At 52.0% G+C, this 22,553-nt stretch overlaps 1 protein-coding gene across 1 annotated transcript; it reads right to left on the bottom strand.

Annotated features, from left to right (window-relative positions):
- Window positions 1–594: 594 nt before the first annotated feature.
- On the bottom strand, window positions 595–20,934 carry pgm2 (phosphoglucomutase 2). Its single transcript, XM_036934389.1, has 13 exons — window positions 20,207–20,934; window positions 18,613–18,780; window positions 17,801–17,995; window positions 16,433–16,516; window positions 15,837–16,030; window positions 12,007–12,196; window positions 10,560–10,657; window positions 9,133–9,313; window positions 8,652–8,745; window positions 5,897–6,026; window positions 5,029–5,224; window positions 3,860–3,993; window positions 595–984 (listed from the first exon to the last, which is right to left on the bottom strand). The coding sequence occupies exons 1-13, from the start codon at window positions 20,279–20,281 to the stop codon at window positions 882–884; spliced, it is 1,842 nt and encodes a 613-aa protein (XP_036790284.1). The 5' UTR covers window positions 20,282–20,934; the 3' UTR covers window positions 595–881.
- Window positions 20,935–22,553: the final 1,619 nt, after the last annotated feature.

The following is a 22,553-nucleotide window of genomic DNA, read 5'->3' as shown; positions in this document are numbered from 1 at the left end:
AGATTTACCCAGAAAGACTCCCAGCTGTAATGACTCCTAGAGACGTACCCAGGAAGACTCCCAGCTGTAGTCGCTGCCAATGGGTTTCTAACATGTATTGACTCAGGGAGGAAGGAGGGAGGGTGATATATGCGTATCTAATACTCAAAGGTATATTAGTGGTGTAGTTTTCATTCATTTGTAATACATTTTCAGACTTTTTTTCTTCTACCACTTTTGAGAGAATATTTTTGTGTTGATTGTTGAGAAAAATGACAACTCAATCCATTTTATTTCCTCTTTGTAACAAAATGTGTAAAAAGTCAAAAGGAAGGTGTGAATACTTTCTGAAGGCACTAATATACACAACAACTGAAGTATTTTATTAATTATTAGTATTTTATTAATGTGAATAAATGATGGTTATTAAGTGATCTACAGTACTGGACAGTCACTACCATCATGTACACACAACAACTGAAGTATTTTATTAATGTGAATAAATTATTAATTATTTTATTAATTATTAGTATTTTATTAACAACAATTATTAAATTATGGAAAGTCACTACCATCATGGGACTTTTATTAGTTGTTTTATTCAGTGTTACAGCATTCAACACACACAAAGGGCATTTCATGTAAAAATAATTTAAAAAAATGATAAGAAATCGAAACAGAAAATCAGAAAGTATTAATCACACAGCATTAGTAGTCAGCCTGGAACGCACCCATTCTAGAATGTGTGTGTGTGTGTGTGTGTGTGTGTGTGAGAGTGAGTTCTAGAATTTGTGTGAGTTCTAGAATGTGTGTGAGTTCTGGAAGAAGAATGTGTGAAAGGGAATCTTGATCAGGAAGTCAAACCAGCGCGGGTCTTTGTGTTTACAAGCCACTGATGTGTGTTACTCAGGCTTGGACAGCAGGTTATTCTTCTGGGGCTGGAAGAAGTCCTCTACGATGGCATTAACCAGGTCATCTAACTCCTTCTGTAAACCTTTAACATCACTGACACACAGAGAGAGATGGAGGAGGAGGAGAGATGGAGGGAGGAGGAGAGAGAGATGGAGGAGGAGAGAGATGGAGGAGAGAGTTGGAGGGAGGAGAGAGATGGAGGAGAGAGATGGAGGGAGGAGAGAGATGGAGAGAGGAGGAGGAGAGAGAGAGAGAGGAGGAGAGAGAGAGATGGAGGGAGGAGAGAGAGATGGAGAGAGGAGGAGAGAGATGGAGAGAGGAGAGAGAGATGGAGAGAGGAGAGAGAGATGGAGAGAAGAGGAGAGAGATGGAGGGAGGAGAGAGAGATGGAGGGAGGAGAGAGAGATAGAGAGGAGGAGAGAGAGAAGGAGAGAGGAGGAGAGAGAGAGAGAGAGAGGAGGAGGAGAGAGATGGAGGGAGGAGAGAGATGGAGGAGGAGAGAGAGAGATGGAGGGAGGAGAGAGAGAGATGGAGGGAGGAGAGATAGATGGAGAGAGGAGGAGAGAGATGGAGGAGAGAGATGGAGGAGAGAGATGGAGGAGAGAGATGGAGAGAGGAGGAGAGAGATGGAGAGAGAGATGGAGAGAGGAGGAGAGAGATGGAGGAGAGAGAGATGGAGGGAGGGAGGAGAGAGAGATGGAGGGAGGAGAGAGAGATGGAGGGAGGAGAGAGAGATGGAGGGAGGAGAGAGAGATGGAGGGAGGAGAGAGAGATGGAGGGAGGAGAGAGAGATGGAGGGAGGAGAGAGAGATGGAGAGAGGACGAGAGAGATGGAGAGAGGACGAGAGAGATGGAGGGAGGAGAGAGAGATGGAGGAGGAGAGAGATGGAGAGAGGAGGAGAGAGAGGAGAGAGGAGGAGAGAGAGAGAAGGAGAGAGGAGGAGAGAGATGGAGGGAGGAGAGAGAGATGGAGAGAGGAGGAGAGAGATGGAGGGAGGAGAGAGATGGAGAGAGGAGGAGAGAGATGGAGGAGAGAGAGAGATGGAGAGAGGAGGAGAGAGAGAAGGAGAGAGGAGGAGAGATGGGGGAGAGAGATGGAGGAGAGAGAGAGATGGAGGAGGAGAGAGAGATGGAGAAGGATGAAGGGAGGAGGAGAGCGAGATGGAGAGAGAAAAGGAGAGAGGAGGAGAGAGAGGAGATGGAGGAGAGAGATGGAGAGATGGAGGTGAAAGATGGAGAGATGGAGGAGAAAGATGGAGAGATGGAGGAGGAGAGAGAGATGGAGGGGGAGAGAGAGATGGAGGGGGAGAGAGAGATGGAGGGGGAGAGAGAGATGGAGGGAGGAGGAAAGAGGGAGATGGAGGGAGGAGAGAGATGGAGGAGAGAGAGAGAGATGGAGGAGGAGGAGAGAGAGATGGAGGGAGGAGGAAAGAGATGGAGGGAGGAGGAAAGAGGGAGATGGAGGGAGGAGAGAGAGATGGAGGGAGGAGGAGAGAAAGGAGAGATTGGAGGAGGAATGAGAAATGAAATGGAGGAAGAATGAGAGAGATGGAGAGAGGAGGAGAGAGATGGAGGGAGGAGAGAGAGATGGAGAGAGGAGGAGAGAGATGGAGAGAGAGAAGGAGAGAGGAGAGAGAGAGAGAGGAGGAGGAGAGAGATGGAGGGAGGAGAGAGATGGAGGAGGAGAGAGCGAGATGGAGGGAGGAGAGATAGATGGAGAGAGGAGGAGAGAGATGGAGGAGAGAGATGGAGAGAGGAGGAGAGAGATGGAGGGAGGAGGAGAGAGATGGAGGGAGGAGGAGAGAGATGGAGGAGAGAGAGATGGAGGGAGGGAGGAGAGAGAGATGGAGGGAGGAGAGAAAGATGGAGGGAGGAGAGAGAGATCGAGGGAGGAGAGAGAGATCGAGGGAGGAGAGAGAGATGGAGGGAGGAGAGAGAGATGGAGAGAGGACGAGAGAGATGGAGGGAGGAGAGAGAGATGGAGGAGGAGAGAGATGGAGAGAGGAGGAGAGAGAGAAGGAGAGAGGAGGAGAGAGAGAGAAGGAGAGAGGAGGAGAGAGATGGAGGGAGGAGAGAGAGATGGAGAGAGGAGGAGAGAGATGGAGAGAGATGGAGAGAGGAGGAGAGAGATGGAGGAGAGAGAGAGATGGAGAGAGGAGGAGAGAGAGAAGGAGAGAGGAGGAGAGATGGGGGAGAGAGATGGAGGAGAGAGAGAGATGGAGGAGGAGAGAGAGATGGAGAAGGATGAAGGGAGGAGGAGAGCGAGATGGAGAGAGAAAAGGAGAGAGGAGGAGAGAGAGGAGATGGAGGAGAGAGATGGAGAGATGGAGGTGAAAGATGGAGAGATGGAGGAGAAAGATGGAGAGATGGAGGAGGAGAGAGAGATGGAGGGGGAGAGAGAGATGGAGGGGGAGAGAGAGATGGAGGGAGGAGGAAAGAGATGGAGGGAGGAGGAAAGAGGGAGATGGAGGGAGGAGAGAGATGGAGGAGAGAGAGCGAGATGGAGGAGGAGGAGAGAGAGATGGAGGGAGGAGGAAAGAGATGGAGGGAGGAGGAAAGAGGGAGATGGAGGGAGGAGAGAGATGGAGGAGAGAGAGATGGAGGGAGGAGGAGAGAAAGGAGAGATTGGAGGAGGAATGAGAAATGAAATGGAGGAAGAATGAGAGAGATGGAAAGAGTTAAGTTTCACATCTGCTAGAGCACTGCTGTGTGTGTGTGCATATAGAGTATGTGTACGTATTGTGTGTGTGTGTGTGTTTTATACCTGTTGCCGGGGGCAGCACACAGCTCAGTGTAGTATATAGTGTGTTTATACCTGTTGCCGGGGGCAGCACACAGCTCAGTGTAGTATATAGTGTGTTTATACCTGTTGCCGGGGGCAGCACACAGCTCAGTGTAGTATATAGTGTGTTTATACCTGTTGCCGGGGGCAGCACACAGCTCAGTGTAGTATATAGTGTGTTTATACCTGTTGCCGGGGGCAGCACACAGCTCAGTGTAGTACTTGATCTTGGGTTCCGTTCCGCTGGTCCTCATGGTGGCCACGCCCCCGTTAGAGAAACTAAACGTGATCATCTGACTACTGGGGGAGGAAGGGAGGACCTGGAGGGGAGAGATTAAAGGTGACCATCTGACTACTGGGAGGTGGAGAGAGAGCGAGGGAGGTGTAGAGAGAGCGAGGGAGGTAGAGAGAGAGGGAGGGAGGGAGGTAGAGAGAGAGAGAGGGAGGGCAGTAGAGAGAGAGAGAGAGAGAGAGAGAGGTAGAGAGAGAGGGAGGGAGGGAGGTAGAGAGAGAGAGGGAGGGAGGGAGGTAGAGAGAGAGGGAGAGAGGGAGGTAGAGAGAGAGAGAGGGAGGTAGAGAGAGAGGGAGAGAGGGAGGTAGAGAGAGAGAGAGAGAGGGAGGTAGAGAGAGAGAGCGAGGGAGGTAGAGAGAGAGAGCGAGGGAGGTAGAGAGAGAGAGCGAGGGAGGTAGAGAGAGAGAGCGAGGGAGGTAGAGAGAGAGAGCGAGGGAGGTAGAGAGAGAGAGCGAGGGAGGTAGAGAGAGAGCGAGGGAGGTAGAGAGAGAGCGAGGGAGGTAGAGAGAGAGCGAAAGAGGTAGAGAGAGAGCGAGAGAGGTAAAGAGAGAGCCAGGGAGGTAGAGAGAGAGAGCGAGGGAGGTAGAGAGAGAGAGCGAGGGAGGTAGAGAGAGAGCGAGGGAGGTAGAGAGAGAGAGCGAGGGAGATAGAGAGAGAGCGAGGGAGGTAGAGAGAGAGCGAGGGAGGTAGAGAGAGAGCGAGGGAGGTAGAGAGAGAGAGCGAGGGAGGTAGAGAGAGAGCGAGGGAGGTAGAGAGAGCGCGAAAGAGGTAGAGAGAGAGCGAGAGAGGTAAAGAGAGAACCAGGGAGGTAGAGAGAGAGAGCGAGGGAGGTAGAGAGAGAGAGCGAGGGAGGTAGAGAGAGAGCGAGGGAGGTAGAGAGAGCGAGGGAGGTAGAGAGAGAGCGAGGGAGGTAGAGAGAGAGCGAGGGAGGTAGAGAGAGGGAGGTAGAGGTAGAGAGAGAGGGAGGTAGAGAGGTAGAGAGAGAGAGAGGTAGAGAGAGGGAGGTAGAGAGGTAGAGAGAGTGAGGTAGAGAGGTAGAGAGGTAGAGTGTTTATCTCCTCACAGCCTTGTTGTCTGCCTGGCTGCTGTCGTATCCAGTAGTGAGGTCTCGCACAGCGGTGATAGCGACGCCTCCACACTGCCTGGGGTACGACACATCCTCCTGGTTGCCGTAGTGACGCAGCCGGTCAAACATGGCCCGGATCACTTCCTGGTCGTGACAGATGAAGTAGGAGTTCTTAGTGATGTGGTACCCATACCTGGAGGAGAGGAGAGGAGAAAGAGGAGAGGAGGGGGAGAGAGAGAGAAAGAGGAGAGGAGGGGGAGAGAGAGAGAAAGAGGAGAGGAGGGGGAGAGAGAGAGAGAGAGAGAGAGAGAGGAGGGGGGAGAAAGAGGAAAGGAGAGGGGGGGGGGGGAGGAGGGGAGGAGAGAGGGAGAGGAGGGGAGGAGAGAGGAGGGGAGAGAGAGGAGGGGAGAGAGGAGGGGGGAGAGAGGAGGGGGGAGAGAGGAGGGGAGAGAGGAGGGGAGAGAGAGAGGAGGGGGGAGAGGAGGGGGGAGGATGTTGGGCTCTGGAAAAAACACTATTTTCTATACATATCTAACATAACGGTCAAATAAATATCTGGTGTGTGTGTGTGGTTGTGACAGTGTGTGTGTGTGTGTGTGTGTGTGAGGTGTGTGTGTGTGTGTGTGTGTGTGTGTGAGACCCACTCCTCGTAGATAGCAGTGAGTTGTGACAGCGTATGTGTGTGTGTGTGTGTGTGTGTGAGACCCACTCCTCGTAGACAGCAGTGAGTTGTTGTGACAGCGTGTGTGTGTGTGTGTGTGTGTGTGTGTGTGTGTGTGTGTGTGTGTGTGTGTGAGACCCACTCCTCGTAGACAGCTGTGAGTTGTTGTGACAGCGTGTGTGTGTGTGTGTGTGTGAGACCCACTCCTCGTAGACAGCTGTGAGTTGTTGTGACAGCGTGATGTTCTTCGCGGCCAGGTATGATGTCATCTCCCCAGCGATGGCTGCCGCACTGACCCCATCTTTATCCAGCACGGCAGAACCACACATGTACCCTGCAACACAACGAGGGGCGAGAGGAGGGGCACTGACCCTGTCTTTAACCACACATGTACCCTGCAACACAACGAGGGGCGAGAGGAGGGGCACTGACCCTGTCTTTAACCACACATGTACCCTGCAACACAACGAGGGGCGAGAGGAGGGGCACTGACCCCATCTTTAACCACACATGTACCCTGCAACACAACGAGGGGCGTGAGGAGGGCACTGACCCTGTCTTTAACCACACATGTACCCTGCAACACAACGAGGGGCGAGAGGAGGGGCACTGACCCAGTCTTTAACCACACATGTACCCTGCAACACAACGAGGGGCGAGAGGAGGGGCACTGACCCAGTCTTTAACCACACATGTACCCTGCAACACAACGAGGGGCGAGAGGAGGGGCACTGACCCAGTCTTTAACCACACATGTACCCTGCAACACAACGAGGGGCGAGAGGAGGGGCACTGACCCAGTCTTTAACCACACATGTACCCTGCAACACAACGAGGGGCGGGAGGAGGGGCACTGACCCCATCTTTAACCACACATGTACCCTGCAACACAACGAGGGGCGAGAGGAGGGGCACTGACCCAGTCTTTAACCACACATGTACCCTGCAACACAACGAGGGGCGGGAGGAGGAGCACTGACCCTGTCTTTAACCACACATGTACCCTGCAACACAACGAGGGGCGGGAGGAGGAGCACTGACCCAGTCTTTAACCACACATGTACCCTGCAACACAACGAGGGGCGGGAGGAGGAGCACTGACCCTGTCTTTAACCACACATGTACCCTGCAACACAACGAGGGGCGTGAGGAGGGGCACAGACCCTATCTTTAACCACACATGTACCCTGCAACACAACGAGGGGCGGGAGGAGGGGCACTGACCCCATCTTTAACCACACATGTACCCTGCAACACAACGAGGGGGAGGAGGGGCACTGACCCTGTCTTTAACCACACATGTACCCTGCAACACAACGAGGGGCGTGAGGAGGGCACTGACCCTGTCTTTAACCACACATGTACCCTGCAACACAACGAGGGGCGAGAGGAGGGGCACTGACCCTGTCTTTAACCACACATGTACCCTGCAACACAACGAGGGGCGAGAGGAGGGGCACTGACCCAGTCTTTAACCACACATGTACCCTGCAACACAACGAGGGGCGAGAGGAGGGGCACTGACCCTGTCTTTAACCACACATGTACCCTGCAACACAACGAGGGGCGAGAGGGGCACTGACCCAGTCTTTAACCACACATGTACCCTGCAACACAACGAGGGGCGTGAGGAGGGCACTGACCCTGTCTTTAACCACACATGTACCCTGCAACACAACGAGGGGCGTGAGGAGGGGCACAGACCCTATCTTTAACCACACATGTACCCTGCAACACAACGAGGGGCGTGAGGAGGGGCACTGACCCAGTCTTTAACCACACATGTACCCTGCAACACAACGAGGGGCGTGAGGAGGGGCACAGACCCTATCTTTAACCACACATGTACCCTGCAACACAACGAGGGGCGGGAGGAGGAGCACTGACCCAGTCTTTAACCACACATGTACCCTGCAACACAACGAGGGGCGTGAGGAGGGGCACAGACCCTATCTTTAACCACACATGTACCCTGCAACACAACGAGGGGCGGGAGGAGGGCACTGGAAGTCATTTAAACCCCACTAAACCATCGTCTGGCTGGTCTAGTGGTGAAGGACTGGATAGGAGAGTCTGTTAAATGACTCCCAACCTGTCTCCCCAGTGGGCGGGCCTGTCTCCCCAGTGGGTGGGCCTGTCTCCCCAGTGGGCGGGCCTGTCTCCCCAGTGGGTGGGCCTGTCTCCCCAGTGGGTGGACCTGTCTCCCCAGTGGGTGGGCCTGTCTCCCCAGTGGGTGGACCTGTCTCCCCAGTGGGTGGACCTGTCTCCCCAGTGGGTGGGCCTGTCTCCCCAGTGGGCGGGTCTGTCTCTCCAGTGGGCGGGCCTGTCTCCCCAGTGGGCGGGCCTGTCTCCCCAGTGGGTGGACCTGTCTCCCCAGTGGGTGGGCCTGTCTCCCCAGTGGGCGGGCCTGTCTCCCCAGTGGGTGGGCCTGTCTCCCCAGTGGGTGGACCTGTCTCCCCAGTGGGTGGGCCTGTCTCCCCAGTGGGTGGACCTGTCTCCCCAGTGGGTGGGCCTGTCTCCCCAGTGGGCGGGTCTGTCTCTCCAGTGGGCGGGCCTGTCTCCCCAGTGGGTGGGCCTGTCTCCCCAGTGGGTGGGCCCTGCCCTCCCAGGCCCAGTCATGTGAAATCCATAGATTAGGGCCTAATGAATTTATTTAAATTGACTGATTTCCTTCAATGACCTTGAAATGGTTGAGTTTCTATTTCTGTTCAGTTTAACTCAATTACTGGGTACAGCTTGTGTGTGTGTGTAGTGTGTGTGTAGTGTGTGTGTAGTGTGTGTGTAGTGTGTGTGTAGTGTGTGTGTGTGTAGTGTGTGTGTAGTGTGTGTGTGTGTAGTGTGTAGTGTGTAGTGTGTGTAGTGTATAGTGTAGTGTGTGTATAGTGTGTGTGTGTAGTCTGGTGTGTGTAGTGTGTGTGTGTGTGTAGTGTAGTGTGTGTGTGTGTGTGTGTGTGTGTACCTATAGCCTCCTCGAAGGCGAACAGTACTATCTTGTTCTGGTCCAGCAGCTCTCTGGCTCTGTTGCCCATCCACTTGAACCCAGTCAGAGTTTCCTGTCCACACAGGATGTGATGTCATAGTCAGGAAGTGCCCTCATCCCCCTACATCATTCAAACCTTCATTTTATTCATTCATAAAAGGACCTTAGAATATTGACATGAGGTCTGTTCATTGAATGCGTGAGCGAGCTAGAGCGTTGAGAATAAGTGTGTGATGGTAAATTAAAACTTTGTGTGTGTGTGTATATGTGTGTGTGTGTGTGTGTGTGTGTGTGTGTATGTGTGTATGTGTGTCTCTGTGTGTGTGTGTATGTGTGTATGTGTGTCTGTGTATGTATATATGTGTGTGTGTGTGTGTGTGTGTGTGTGTGTATGTGTATGTGTGTGTGTATGTGTGTATGTGTTTGTATGTGTGTATGTGTGTGTGTGTGTGTGTTTTACCTCGAAGTGGAAGCCCTCCTTGAGAGCGATGGCTCGTAGAATCTTAGAGGAGACGGTGGAGGCCAACATGTAGACGGACTTCACGGTAGACTGGTCTGGGTTGGTCTGTTTCCAACACCGATACACCCACCAACCCAGCAACGCCCCCAACTCATTACCACTGAACACACGCCACTGACCACTACACACACACACACACACACACACACACACACACACAGAGAGAGAGAGAGATAGAATCACCTTATACACCCATCAGCTCAGCAACACCCCCCAACACATTACCCATGATCCCTACAGGCCTCCTACCCCTTCTGTTCCTCAGCAACGCCCCCCCAACACATTACCCATGATCCCTACAGGCCCCTTCTGTTCCTCAGCAACGCCCCCCAACACATTACCCATGATCCCTACAGGCCCCTTCTGTTCCTCAGCAACGCCCCCCAACACATTACCCATGATCCCTACAGGCCCCTTTCTGTTCCTCAGCAACGCCCCCCAACACATTACCCATGATCCCTACAGGCCCCTTCTGTTCCTCAGCAACGCCCCCCAACACATTACCCATGATCCCTACAGGCCCCTTTCTGTTCCTCAGCAACGCCCCCCAACACATTACCCATGATCCCTACAGGCCTCCTACCCCTTCTGTTCCTCAGCAACGCCCCCCCAACACATTACCCATGATCCCTACAGGCCCCTTCTGTTCCTCAGCAACGCCCCCCAACACATTACCCATGATCCCTACAGGCCCCTTCTGTTCCTCAGCAACGCCCCCCAACACATTACCCATGATCCCTACAGGCCCCTTCTGTTCCTCAGCAACGCCCCCCAACACATTACCCATGATCCCTACAGGCCCCTTCTGTTCCTCAGCAACGCCCCCCAACACATTACCCATGATCCCTACAGGCCCCTTCTGTTCCTCAGCAACGCCCCCCAACACATTACCCATGATCCCTACAGGCCCCTTCTGTTCCTCAGCAACGCCCCCCAACACATTACCCATGATCCCTACAGGCCCCTTCTGTTCCTCAGCAACGCCCCCCCAACACATTACCCATGATCCCTACAGGCCCCTTTCTGTTCCTCAGCAACGCCCCCCAACACATTACCCATGATCCCTACAGGCCCCTTCTGTTCCTCAGCAACGCCCCCCAACACATTACCCATGATCCCTACAGGCCCCTTTCTGTTCCTCAGCAACGCCCCCCCCAACACATTACCCATGATCCCTACAGGCCCCTTTCTGTTCCTCAGCAACGCCCCCCCCAACACATTACCCATGATCCCCACAGGCCTCCTACCCCTTCTGTTCCTCAGCAACGCCCCCCCAACACATTACCCATGATCCCTACAGGCCCCTTTCTGTTCCTCAGCAACGCCCCCCCCCAACACATTACCCATGATCCCCACAGGCCTCCTACCCCTTCTGTTGCTCAGCAACGGCCAGGCGGTCAGCGTCAGGATCGTTGGCCAGAACTACAGTAGCTCCCTCCCTCTCCGCCAGGGCAAACGACAGGGTCTGTAGGACGGACACACACACCGTTAAAACACACACACACACACACACACACCGTTAAAACACACACACACACACACCGTTAAAACACACACACACACGCACACACACACACACACCTCTTCTAGTGGTATCATAGTGGGAAAGCAGAGATACAGACTAGATGTCTCGTCTGTAGTAGGATTATAGTGAATGGAAACACATCGGGCTTCAGAGAGACAAACAGGAGAACAACAATGTGATTTAAACACCGTCTCTGCCCTAACTAGAGGGATGAGACTGAAAACCAGGGTACACGGTAGAGAGGGGTGGTCATGTCCCCTCCCCTCCTCAGGGTACACGGTAGAGAGGGGTGGTCCTGTCCCCTCCCCTCCTCAGGGTAGACGGTAGAGAGGGGTGGTCCTGTCCCCTCCCCTCCTCAGGGTAGACGGTAGAGAGGGGTGGTCATGTCCCCTCCCCTCCTCAGGGTAGACGGTAGAGAGGGGTGGTCATGTCCCCTCCCCTCCTCAGGGTAGACGGTAGAGAGGGGTGGTCCTGTCCCCTCCCCTCCTCAGGGTAGACGGTAGAGAGGGGTGGTCCTGTCCCATTATGACACTGTGTTGTCTAGAGACTAGTTCTATGTTATATAGGACCCCCTCCCCTCCTCAGGGTAGACGTTAGAGAGGGGTGGTCATGTCCCATTATGACACTGTGTTGTCTAGAGACTAGTTCTATATTAGACGGTAGAGAGGGGTGGTCCTGTCCCATTATGACAGTGTTGTCTAGAGACTAGTTACACGGTAGAGAGGGGTGGTCATGTCCCATTATGACACTGTGTTGTCTAGAGACTAGTTCTATATTATATAGGACCCCCCTCCCCTCCTCAGGGTTGATATGACTGACCAGGACCCCCCTCCCCTCCTCAGGGTTGATATGACTGACCGGGACCCCCCTCCCCTCCTCAGGGTTGATATGACTGACCAGGACCCCCTTCCCCTCCTCAGGGTTGATACGACTGACCAGGACCCCCCTTCCCTCCTCAGGGTTGATATGACTGACCAGGACCCCCTTCCCCTCCTCAGGGTTGATACGACTGACCAGGACCCCCCTTCCCTCCTCAGGGTTGATATGACTGACCAGGACCCCCTTCCCCTCCTCAGGGTTGATATGACTGACCAGGACCCCCCTTCCCCTCCTCAGGGTTGATATGACTGACCAGGACCCCCCCTCCCCTCCTCAGGGTTGATATGACTGACCAGGACCCCCCTTCCCTCCTCAGGGTTGATATGACTGACCAGGACACCCCTCCCCTCCTCAGGGTTGATATGACTGACCAGGACCCCCCTCCCCTCCTCAGGGTGGATATGACTGACCAGGACCCCCTTCCCCTCCTCAGGGTTGGGGTATTTGACGGTGGGGAACTCAGGGTCAGGGTCTTTCTGCTCCTCTACGGCGTACGGGGGTCGGAGGTCAAAGGCCTTGAAAGCTGATTGGACGAAGGCGTGTCCGACTCCGTGCACGGAGGTGTGCACGATCTTCACCTCTGAACTCTTGTTGATGTCCCTGAAAGGAGGGGAGACGGGGGTTAGAGGGGAGACGGGGGATAGAGGGGAGACGGGGGATAGAGGGGAGACGGGGGATAGAGGGGAGACGGGGGTTAGAGGGGAGACGGGGGTTAGAGGGGAGACGGGGGTTAGAGGGGAGACGGGGGATAGAGGGGAGACGGGGGTTAGAGGGGTTAGAGGGGAGACGGGGGTTAGAGGGGAGACGGGGGTTAGAGGGGAGACGGGGGATAGAGGGGAGACGGGGGATAGAGGGGAGACGGGGGATAGAGGGGAGACGGGGATAGAGGGGAGACGGGGATTAGAGGGGAGACGGGGGTTAGAGGAGAGACGGGGGATAGAGGAGAGACGGGGGATAGAGGGGAGACGGGGGTTAAGGGGGAGACGGGGGTTAAGGGGGAGACGGGGGTTAGGGGGGAGACGGGGTTAGGGGGGAGACGGGGTTAGGGGGGAGACGGGGGTTAGAGGGGAGACGGGGGTTAGAGGGGAGACGGGGGTTAGAGGGGAGACGGGGGTTAGAGGGGAGACGGGGATTAGAGGGGAGACGGCGATTAGGGGGGAGACGGGGGTAGGGGGGAGACGGGGTTAGGGGGGAGACGGGGTTAGAGGGGAGACGGGGGTTAGAGGGGTTAGAGGGGAGACGGGGGTTAGAGGGGAGACGGGGGTTAGAGGGGAGACGGGGGTTAGAGGGGAGACGGGGGTTAGAGGGGTTAGAGGGGAGACGGGGGTTAGAGGGGTTAGAGGGGAGACGGGGGTTAGAGGGGAGACGGGGGTTAGGGGGGAGACGGGGGTTAGGGGGGTTAGGGGGGAGACGGGGGTTAGAGGGGAGACGGGGGTTAGAGGGGAGACGGGGATTAGAGGGGAGACGGGGATTAGAGGGGAGACGAGGATTAGGGGGGAGACGGGGGTAGGGGGGAGACGGGGGTAGGGGGGAGACAGGGTTAGGGGGGAGACGGGGGTTAGAGGGGAGACGGGGGTTAGAGGGGAGACGGGGGTTAGAGGGGTTAGAGGGGAGACGGGGGTTAGAGGGGAGACGGGGGTTAGAGGGGTTAGAGGGGAGACGGGGGTTAGAGGGGAGACGGGGGTTAGGGGGGAGACGGGGGTTAGAGGGGTTAGGGGGGAGACGGGGGTTAGAGGGGAGACGGGGGTTAGATGGGAGACGGGGGTTAGACGTGTGTGTGTTACCTGAGGTGTGTGTGTGTGTTACCTGTGGTGTGTGTGTGTGTTACCTGAGGTGTGTGTGTTACCTGTGGTGTGTGTGTGTGTTACCTGAGGTGTGTGTGTGTGTTACCTGAGGTGTGTGTGTGTGTGTTACCTGAGGTGTGTGTGTGTGTGTTACCTGTGGTGACAGTGCTGTTGGATGGTCCTGTAGTGCTCTGTGTGTGTGTTACCTGAGGTGTGTGTGTGTTACCTGAGGTGTGTGTGTGTGTGTGTTACCTGTGGTGACAGTGCTGTTGGATGGTCCTGTAGTGCTCTGTGTGTGTGTTACCTGAGGTGTGTGTGTGTTACCTGAGGTGTGTGTGTGTTACCTGTGGTGACAGTGCTGTTGGATGGTCCTGTAGTGCTCTGTGTGTGTGTTACCTGAGGTGTGTGTGTGTTACCTGTGGTGACAGTGCTGTTGGATGGTCCTGTAGGACTCTGTGTGTGTGTTACCTGAGGTGTGTGTGTGTTACCTGAGGTGTGTGTGTGTGTTACCTGAGGTGTGTGTGTGTGTGTGTGTTACCTGTGGTGACAGTGCTGTTGGATGGTCCTGTAGTGCTCTGTGTGTGTGTTACCTGAGGTGTGTGAGTGTTACCTGAGGTGTGTGTGTGTGTGTGTGTTACCTGTGGTGACAGTGCTGTTGGATGGTCCTGTAGTGCTCTGTGTGTGTGTTACCTGAGGTGTCTGTGTGTTACCTGAGGTGTGTGTGTGTGTTACCTGTGGTGACAGTGCTGTTGGATGGTCCTGTAGTACTCTGTGTGTGTTACCTGAAGTGTGTGTGTGTGTGTGTGTGTGTTACCTGAGGTGTGTGTGTGTTACCTGAGGTGTGTGTGTGTGTGTTACCTGTGGTGACAGTGCTGTTGGATGGTCCTGTAGTACTCTGTGTGTGTTACCTGAGGTGTGTGTGTGTTACCTGAGGTGTGTGTGTGTTACCTGAGGTGTGTGTGTGTTACCTGAGGTGTGTGTGTGTTACCTGAGGTGTGTGTTACCTGTGGTGACAGTGCTGTTGGATGGTCCTGTAGTACTCTGTGTGTGTGTTACCTGAGGTGTGTGTGTGTGTTACCTGAGGTGTGTGTGTGTGTGTGTGTTACCTGAGGTGTGTGTGTGTGTGTTACCTGTGGTGACAGTGCTGTTGGATGGTCCTGTAGTACTCTGTGTGTGTTACCTGAGGTGTGTGTGTGTGTTACCTGAGGTGTGTGTGTGTGTGTGTTACCTGTGGTGACAGTGCTGTTGGATGGTCCTGTAGTACTCTGTGTGTGTTACCTGAGGTGTGTGTGTGTGTTACCTGAGGTGTGTGTGTGTGTGTGTTACCTGTGGTGACAGTGCTGTTGGATGGTCCTGTAGTACTCTGTGTGTGTTACCTGAGGTGTGTGTGTGTGTTACCTGAGGTGTGTGTGTGTGTGTGTGTTACCTGTGGTGACAGTGCTGTTGGATGGTCCTGTAGTGCTCTGTGTGTGTGTTACCTGAGGTGTGTGTGTGTTACCTGAGGTGTGTGTGTGTGTTACCTGAGGTGTGTGTGTGTGTGTGTTACCTGTGGTGACAGTGCTGTTGGATGGTCCTGTAGTACTCTGTGTGTGTTACCTGAGGTGTGTGTGTGTGTTACCTGAGGGGTGTGTGTGTGTGTTACCTGTGGTGACAGTGCTGTTGGATGGTCCTGTAGTACTCTGTGTGTGTTACCTGAGGTGTGTGTGTGTGTTACCTGAGGTGTGTGTGTGTATGTGTTACCTGTGGTGACAGTGCTGTTGGATGGTCCTGTAGTACTCTGTGTGTGTGTTACCTGAGGTGTGTGTTACCTGTGGTGACAGTGCTGTTGGATGGTCCTGTAGTACTCTGTGTGTGTTACCTGAGGTGTGTGTGTGTTACATGAGGTGTGTGTGTGTTACCTGTGGTGACAGTGCTGTTGGATGGTCCTGTAGTACTTTGTGTGTGTTACCTGAGGTGTGTGTTTGTTACCTGAGGTGTGTGTGTGTTACCTGAGGTGTGTGTTACCTGTGGTGACAGTGCTGTTGGATGGTCCTGTAGTACTCTGTGTGTGTGTTACCTGAGGTGTGTGTGTGTTACCTGAGGTGTGTGTGTGTGTGTTACCTGTGGTGACAGTGCTGTTGGATGGTCCTGTAGTACTCTGTGTGTGTGTTACCTGTGGTGTGTGTGTGTTACCTGAGGTGTGTGTGTGTGTGTTACCTGTGGTGACAGTGCTGTTGGATGGTCCTGTAGTACTCTGTGTGTGTGTTACCTGTGGTGTGTGTGTGTTACCTGAGGTGTGTGTGTGTGTTACCTGTGGTGACAGTGCTGTTGGATGGTCCTGTAGTACTCTGTGTGTGTTACCTGAGGTGTGTGTGTGTTACCTGAGGGGTGTGTGTGTGTGTTACCTGTGGTGACAGTGCTGTTGGATGGTCCTGTAGTACTCTGTGTGTGTGTTACCTGTGGTGTGTGTGTGTTACCTGTGGTGACAGTGCTGTTGGATGGTCCTGTAGTACTCTGTGTGAATGTCTTGGAACGGGTCCTTCAGCAGAGGGCAGTGAGAGAGAGAGGTTATGTCCCAGGACTCAGGCCAGGGCTCCAGGTTAGCCTCGATGGCTACAGAGATGCCCTTATCATGGGGCGGCACGATCTGGGCACCGTTCTCCCAATACACCTGAGAGAGGGAGGGGGGAGAGACGGGGAGGGGGAGAGAGAGAGAGAGACAGAGAGAGAGAGGGGGGGAGAGAGAGAGGGGGGGGGGGAGAGAGAGAGAGAGAGGGGGGAGAGAGAGAGGGGGGGGGGAGAGAGAGGGGGAGAGGGAGACAGGGAGGGAGGGGGGGAGGGGGAGAGAGAGGGGGAGAGGGAGACAGGGAGGGAGGGGGGAGAGGGAGAGAGAGAGAGAGAGAGAGAGAGAGAGAGAGAGAGAGAGAGAGAGAGAGAGAGAGGGGGAGAGACTACTTTACACTGCTCTAATACACATAGAAACTGCTCAACAGAAACAGACCAATACACCTGAGACTGACAAAACAGAGACCTAATCAATCAATAACATTATCAATAAGATAATGACTGTTACCTTGTAGCCGTTGTCCTGTTTGGGGTTGTGGGAGGCGGTTACCATGACGCCAGCACACAGACCCAGATGAGACACAGCGAAGGGCTGGAGAGAGGGAAGACCGTTATTCACACACACACACACACACACACACACACGGTATGATTCCAGTTTATTACTATAGGAGAGGACTATGAACCCAGCCAAAAGGCGTCACTGGGAAACACCTGCCTGTGTGAAGGAACAGCGTGTGTATGATCGAGGAACGGCCCGCTCCGATTGGCTCACAGATTGTTTTGGAAGAGATCCCAGATTGGCTTGATCCCAGGGCCATAGGGATCAGTAGGTTTGAGTGTGTGTGTGAGTGTGTGTTTATTGTACCCTGCAAACAGCAAAAAAACAACAACAAAAAAGCAACTCTACAGAGACAGAGGTGAAAGGTCAACTTAAGACTCCGCCTGGTAACAGCGTGGAAAGTCAAGGCCCTTACACTGAGGTAACCCTTGGTTACTGAATATCATGGAGTTGGTTACCCTTGGTTACTGAGTATCATGGGGTTGGTTACCCTTGGTTACTGAGTATCATGGAGTTGGTTACTGAGTATCATGGGTTTGGTTACCCTTGGTTACTGAGTATCATGGAGTTGGTTACTGAGTATCATGGGGTTGGTTACCCTTGGTTACTGAGTATCATGGGGTTGGTTACCCTTGGTTACTGAGTATCATGGGGTTGGTTATCATTGGTTACTGAGTATCATGAGTTGGTTACCCTTGGTTACTGGGTATCATGGGGTTGGTTACCCTTGGTTACTGAGTATCATGGAGTTGGTTACCCTTGGTTACTGGGTATCATGGAGTTGGTTACTGAGTATCATGGGTTTGGTTATCCTTGGTTACTGAGTATCATGGAGTTGGTTACTGAATATCATGGGGTTGGTTACCCTTGGTTACTGAGTATCATGGAGTTGGTTACCCTTGGTTACTGAGTATCATGGGGTTGGTTATCATTGGTTACTGAGTATCATGAGTTGGTTACCCTTGGTTACTGGGTATCATGGGGTTGGTTACCCTTGGTTACTGAGTATCATGGAGTTGGTTACCCTTGGTTACTGGGTATCATGGGGTTGGTTACCCTTGGTTACTGAGTATCATGGAGTTGGTTACCCTTGGTTACTGGGTATCATGGAGTTGGTTACCCTTGGTTACTGGGTATCATGGGGTTGGTTACCCTTGGTTACTGGGTATCATGGGGTTGGTTACCCTTGGTTACTGAGTATCATGGGGTTGGTTACTGAGTATCATGGGGTTGGCATGATACTTGGCTTTTTTTACGGGGGGGGGGGGTAGCCTAATTTCCCAGGGCACCAGGGCCAAACCAACATAGACGTACCACGAAGGGTGTGGGTGTGATGTCACAGAACAGGTGGACGGGGACTCCTCGGCAGGTGAACACAGCGGCCGCCAGGCTGGCAAAACGTCTACTGCTGCCTCCACTGGGAGGGTGGGCACGGGCATCAAACCCTACCACCACCCCCCTCTCCTTCAGACACTGCCCGAAACATTGCTCCAGATACTTACAGAACCCCTGGGGAGAGAGAGAGAGGAGAGGAGGAGAGAGAGACAGAGAGGAGAGAGAGAGACAGAGAGAGGAGAGAGAGACAGAGAGGAGAGAGAGAGAGGAGAGAGAGGAGAAGAAGAGGAGGAGAGAGAGACAGAGAGAGGAGAGAGAGACAGAGAGAGGAGAGAGAGACAGAGAGAGGAGAGAGGAGAGAGAGAGAGAGAGGAGGAGAGAGAGATTTTAATAGAACACTGATGCGTTGACACCACATATTCAGGATGAGCTAATGACCCTGCTGGGTGTGGCTACGACCTGTGTGGTCTGTATGATGGTGAGGTCGTAGGTCATACCTGTGTGGTCTGTATGATGGTGAGGTCGTAGGTCATACCTGTGTGGTCTGTATGATGGTGAGGTCGTAGGTCATACCTGTGTGGTCGGTATGATGGTGAGGTCGTAGGTCATTACCTGTGGTCTGTATGATGGTGAGGTCGTAGGTCATACCTGTGTGGTCCGTATGATGGTGAGGTCGTAGGTCATACCTGTGGTCCGTATGATGGTGAGGTCGTAGGTCATACCTGTGTGGTCTGTATGATGGTGAGGTCATACCTGTGTGGTCTGTATGATGGTGAGGTCGTAGGTCATACCTGTGTGGTCTGTATGATGGTGAGGTCGTTCATGCAGGAGATCCCTGGTCCCATGGCAGCTCTGAGGCCAGCCGTCCCAAACTCCATCCTAGAGCCAAAACACCTCCGCAGCTCCCCAACCGCCCCCTCCTTCACCAGGCCCTGCACCAACGCCACTGTCTGGGGGTTCTACAGGAGGGGAGAGGAGGGGTACAGGATCATCTCTGCAGATCCTCTAGAGCCCCCTCTTTGAAAGTTGAGGGAGAGGGCAGTTAAGGGTTGCCTTATTGCCCGGGGTCACACCAGTTGAGTTTGGCCCATTGGGATTTATTTTTAACTGATAACAACCAAAATGCACAAAATCCCAGTAATCTGGTGTTTCTGATTCCTCCCCTGTGTGATGGTGAAAACCGCTATTTTACAGGCAATCAAATCATTTTTTTAGGTAGGGGAAGCAGGGAGAGGGGTGAGGGAGGGGAAGAGGGGAGAGGGGTGAGGGAGGGGAAGAGGGATGAGGGAGGGGAAGAGGGGTGAGGGAGGGGAAGAGGGGTGAGGGAGGGGAAGAGGGGTGAGGGAGGGGAAGAGGGGTGAGGGAGGGATGAGGGAGGGGAATGAGGGGAAGAGGGGTGAGGGAGGGGAAGAGGGGTGAGGGAGGGGAAGAGGGGAGAGGGAGGGGAAGAGGGGAGAGGGGTGAGGGAGGGGAAGAGGGGAAGTGAAGCCATGTGAGGCAAAAGCATGATAGTAATGTAACTGTCTGTCCACCCCATCTCATCCCCAGCCACATGCCTGAGACTTATTAAGAGGTAACGTTATGTTAAGAGGATAATATAAATCACATGCACTTCTCCCATTTCTGCCTGATTGGTGGCGTCCCGTTTCCCTTTAAAACACACGAATGCCCCTTGGCGGGTGGACGTTGATTACAATGCCCAGCTAAGCTACAGTAGCTCCTCGTAATTGGGGGCCAGTAACTCCAGCTATACTACTGTATGTAGCCAAATAAAACGGGCGTCGGCAAGTACAGGGCTAATGAGTCATTAAGAGTCCCCATCTATGCAAAACATGTCGCTAAATACAATGTAGCTGACAATTGTCGATACATCCTGTTCTTGAAAGTTGTAAACACCCGTCTTTAAATCACGGTCACCTAGCTAGTCCTCCCTAGAAATATCCTACGTTGTATTCAAACTACTGACGTTAGCTGGCTATGGTTTCATAAATAACTAACTTGACTGTGTCAATCAATGTCTCTTAAGTTGGGAAAGGGGGGTGGGGGGGGTGATGTACATAGCTAGAGAAACCCATGGTTAACTTTTTAGTTAGCTAGCTGACAAGAGAAATCCCAAAACATTGTTGAAATACATATGAGTCATTTACGGTGTTTTCCAGAGAGACCTACAGTAGTGAGTGCATCATGTTTTTAGTAGACATGATAACGTTTGGTCTACTGTATCCCCTCCGAATTATTATTTTTTTAGCTGTGTACTATAACAATTAAAGTTAGTTAGGGAACTTGTGACTTGGGCCCAAAAAAAAACAGGAAGTTAAGAAACGTTTGAGTTGTTGTTAAGTAAACGAGCTATAATTTTTTATACCCCCCCTCTTGACAACTTACCTTGTCAAACTGCAGCCACTGATCGATGGCTTGGTCCAATTTACGGTCACCAGTCGAGGATAAAACATTCTCCATATTGTTCCTTTTTCCCCCGGTTGTTTTCAGCACCAAAACTTATATTTTTATGACTGTTGAGTTGTACTTACACATTAATAATAAAACAATATCTCGATTAAAAAAAATAAGAAATGTGAGTTCCCAGGTTCACTTCCGTGTTCAGTGTAAACGGACAAAAACGAGAGGCGGAGACAGTTGATTAAAACGAACTCTAATTGGTCAATGGACTGGACGGGGCTTGCACTTCCGCTTGCGTCACACGTTTTTTCCTGACGTATGGAGAGAAAAAGTAACGTCAACCTCTCTGTTTTTTAGTGTTTTTTTTATAGACTTTGTTTTTTTAATCGAGTCTCTGAAGTTGCTAAATAATAAGAAACGCTCGTCTAAGGTCCAATATTATAACGAATTATTTTCTGAATTAAGTGTCATTGTCTCATTCTCTATATTCTGTCATAATTAATTCCTGTTTTTATTTTGTTTTGTCTTTTAGGTTCTTGTTAATTCTCGAACGCAATGTCTGTCTGTTATATTTTAAACTTAACCACACTACTAACCTTATGCCTAACCTTAAATTAAGACCAAAAAGCAAAGTTTTCATGAATTTGTACGATAAATCCAAATCTTACTTTGTGGCTGTGGTAACTAGTGGAAACCCGTTTTTTGGTCACGCTCCCCAAGAAATGCTGGCGACCACGACAGAAGTCAAAGTTCAGTTGTCTTGGGGGTGTGGCTGGGGGCGTGGTTTGATGTGGGTGTTTCTTGGCTGTGTTCTTGCCACAACCTTGTGGTCTGTTGTACCTTCTAGGAGGGTCAGTATAGTGGGTGCTGTGGTATGTTCTACCTTCTAGCAGGGTCAGGATATTGGGTGCTGTGGTATGTTGTACCTTCTAGGAGGGTCAGTATAGTGGGTGCTGTGGCATGTTGTACCTTCTAGGAGGGTCAGTATAGTGGGTGCTGTGGCATGTTGTACCTTCTAGGAGGGTCAGGATGGTCAGTATAGTGGGTGGTCAGTATAGTGGGTGCTGTGGTATGTTGTACCTTCTAGGAGGGTCAGGATGGTCAGTATAGTGGATGGTCAGTATAGTGGGTGCTGTGGTATGTTGTACCTTCTAGGAGGGTCAGTATAGTGGATGGTCAGTATAGTGGGTGCTGTGGTATGTTGTACCTTCTAGGAGGGTCAGTATAGTGGATGGTCAGTATAGTGGGTGCTGTGGTATGTTGTACCTTCTAGGAGGGTCAGTATAGTGGATGGTCAGTATAGTGGGTGCTGTGGTAAGTTGTACCTTCTAGGAGGGTCAGTATAGTGGGTGCTGTGGTAAGTTGTACCTTCTAGGAGGGTCAGTATAGTGGGTGCTGTGGTATGTTGTACCTTCTAGGAGGGTCAGGATGGTCAGTATAGTGGGTCCTGTGGTATGTTGTACCTTCTAGAAGGGTCAGTATATTGGGTGCTGTGATATGTTGGGTGCTGGGAATGTGATGAAAGAAATAAAAGCTGAAATAAATCATTCTTTCTACTATTATCATACTATTATTCTGACATTTCACATTCTTCAAATAAAGTGGTGATCCTAACTGACATAAAACAGGGATTTTTTACAAGGATTAAATGTCAGGAATTATTTTTTTAAAAACGGAGTTTAAATGTATTTGGCAAAGGTGTATGTAAACTTCTGACTTCAACTGTAAATACTGTAGAAGGGGAACAGACTTCAACTGTAAATACTGTAGAAGAGGAACTGACTTCAACTGTAAATACTGTAGAAGGGGAACTGGCTTCAACTGTAAATACTGTAGAAGGGGAACTGACTTCAACTGTAAATACTGTAGAAGAGGAACTGACTTCAACTGTAAATACTGTAGAAGGGGAACTGACTTCAACTGTAAATACTGTAGAAGGGGAACTGACTATAACTGTAAATACTGTAGAAGGGGAACTGACTTCAACTGTAAATACTGTAGAAGGGGAACTGACTTCAACTGTAAATACTGTAGAAGGGGAACTGACTTCAACTGTAAATACTGTAGAAGGGGAACTGGCTTCAACTGTAAATACTGTAGAAACTACTGTAGAAGAGGAACTGACTTCAACTGTAAATACTGTAGAAGGGGAACTGACTTCAACTGTAAATACAGTAGAAGGGGAACTGACTTCAACTGTAAATACTGTAGAAGGGGAACTGACTTCAACTGTAAATACTGTAGAAGGGGAACTGACTATAACTGTAAATACTGTAGAAGGGGAACTGACTTCAACTGTAAATACTGTAGAAGGGGAACTGACTTCAACTGT

The sequence above is a fragment of the Oncorhynchus mykiss genome, chromosome 10 (genome assembly GCF_013265735.2).
Source record: "Oncorhynchus mykiss isolate Arlee chromosome 10, USDA_OmykA_1.1, whole genome shotgun sequence".
Taxonomy (NCBI): Eukaryota; Metazoa; Chordata; class Actinopteri; order Salmoniformes; family Salmonidae; genus Oncorhynchus; species Oncorhynchus mykiss.
Note: the sequence above shows the minus strand (reverse complement) of the source record. Positions and strands in the feature narration are given on the sequence as shown.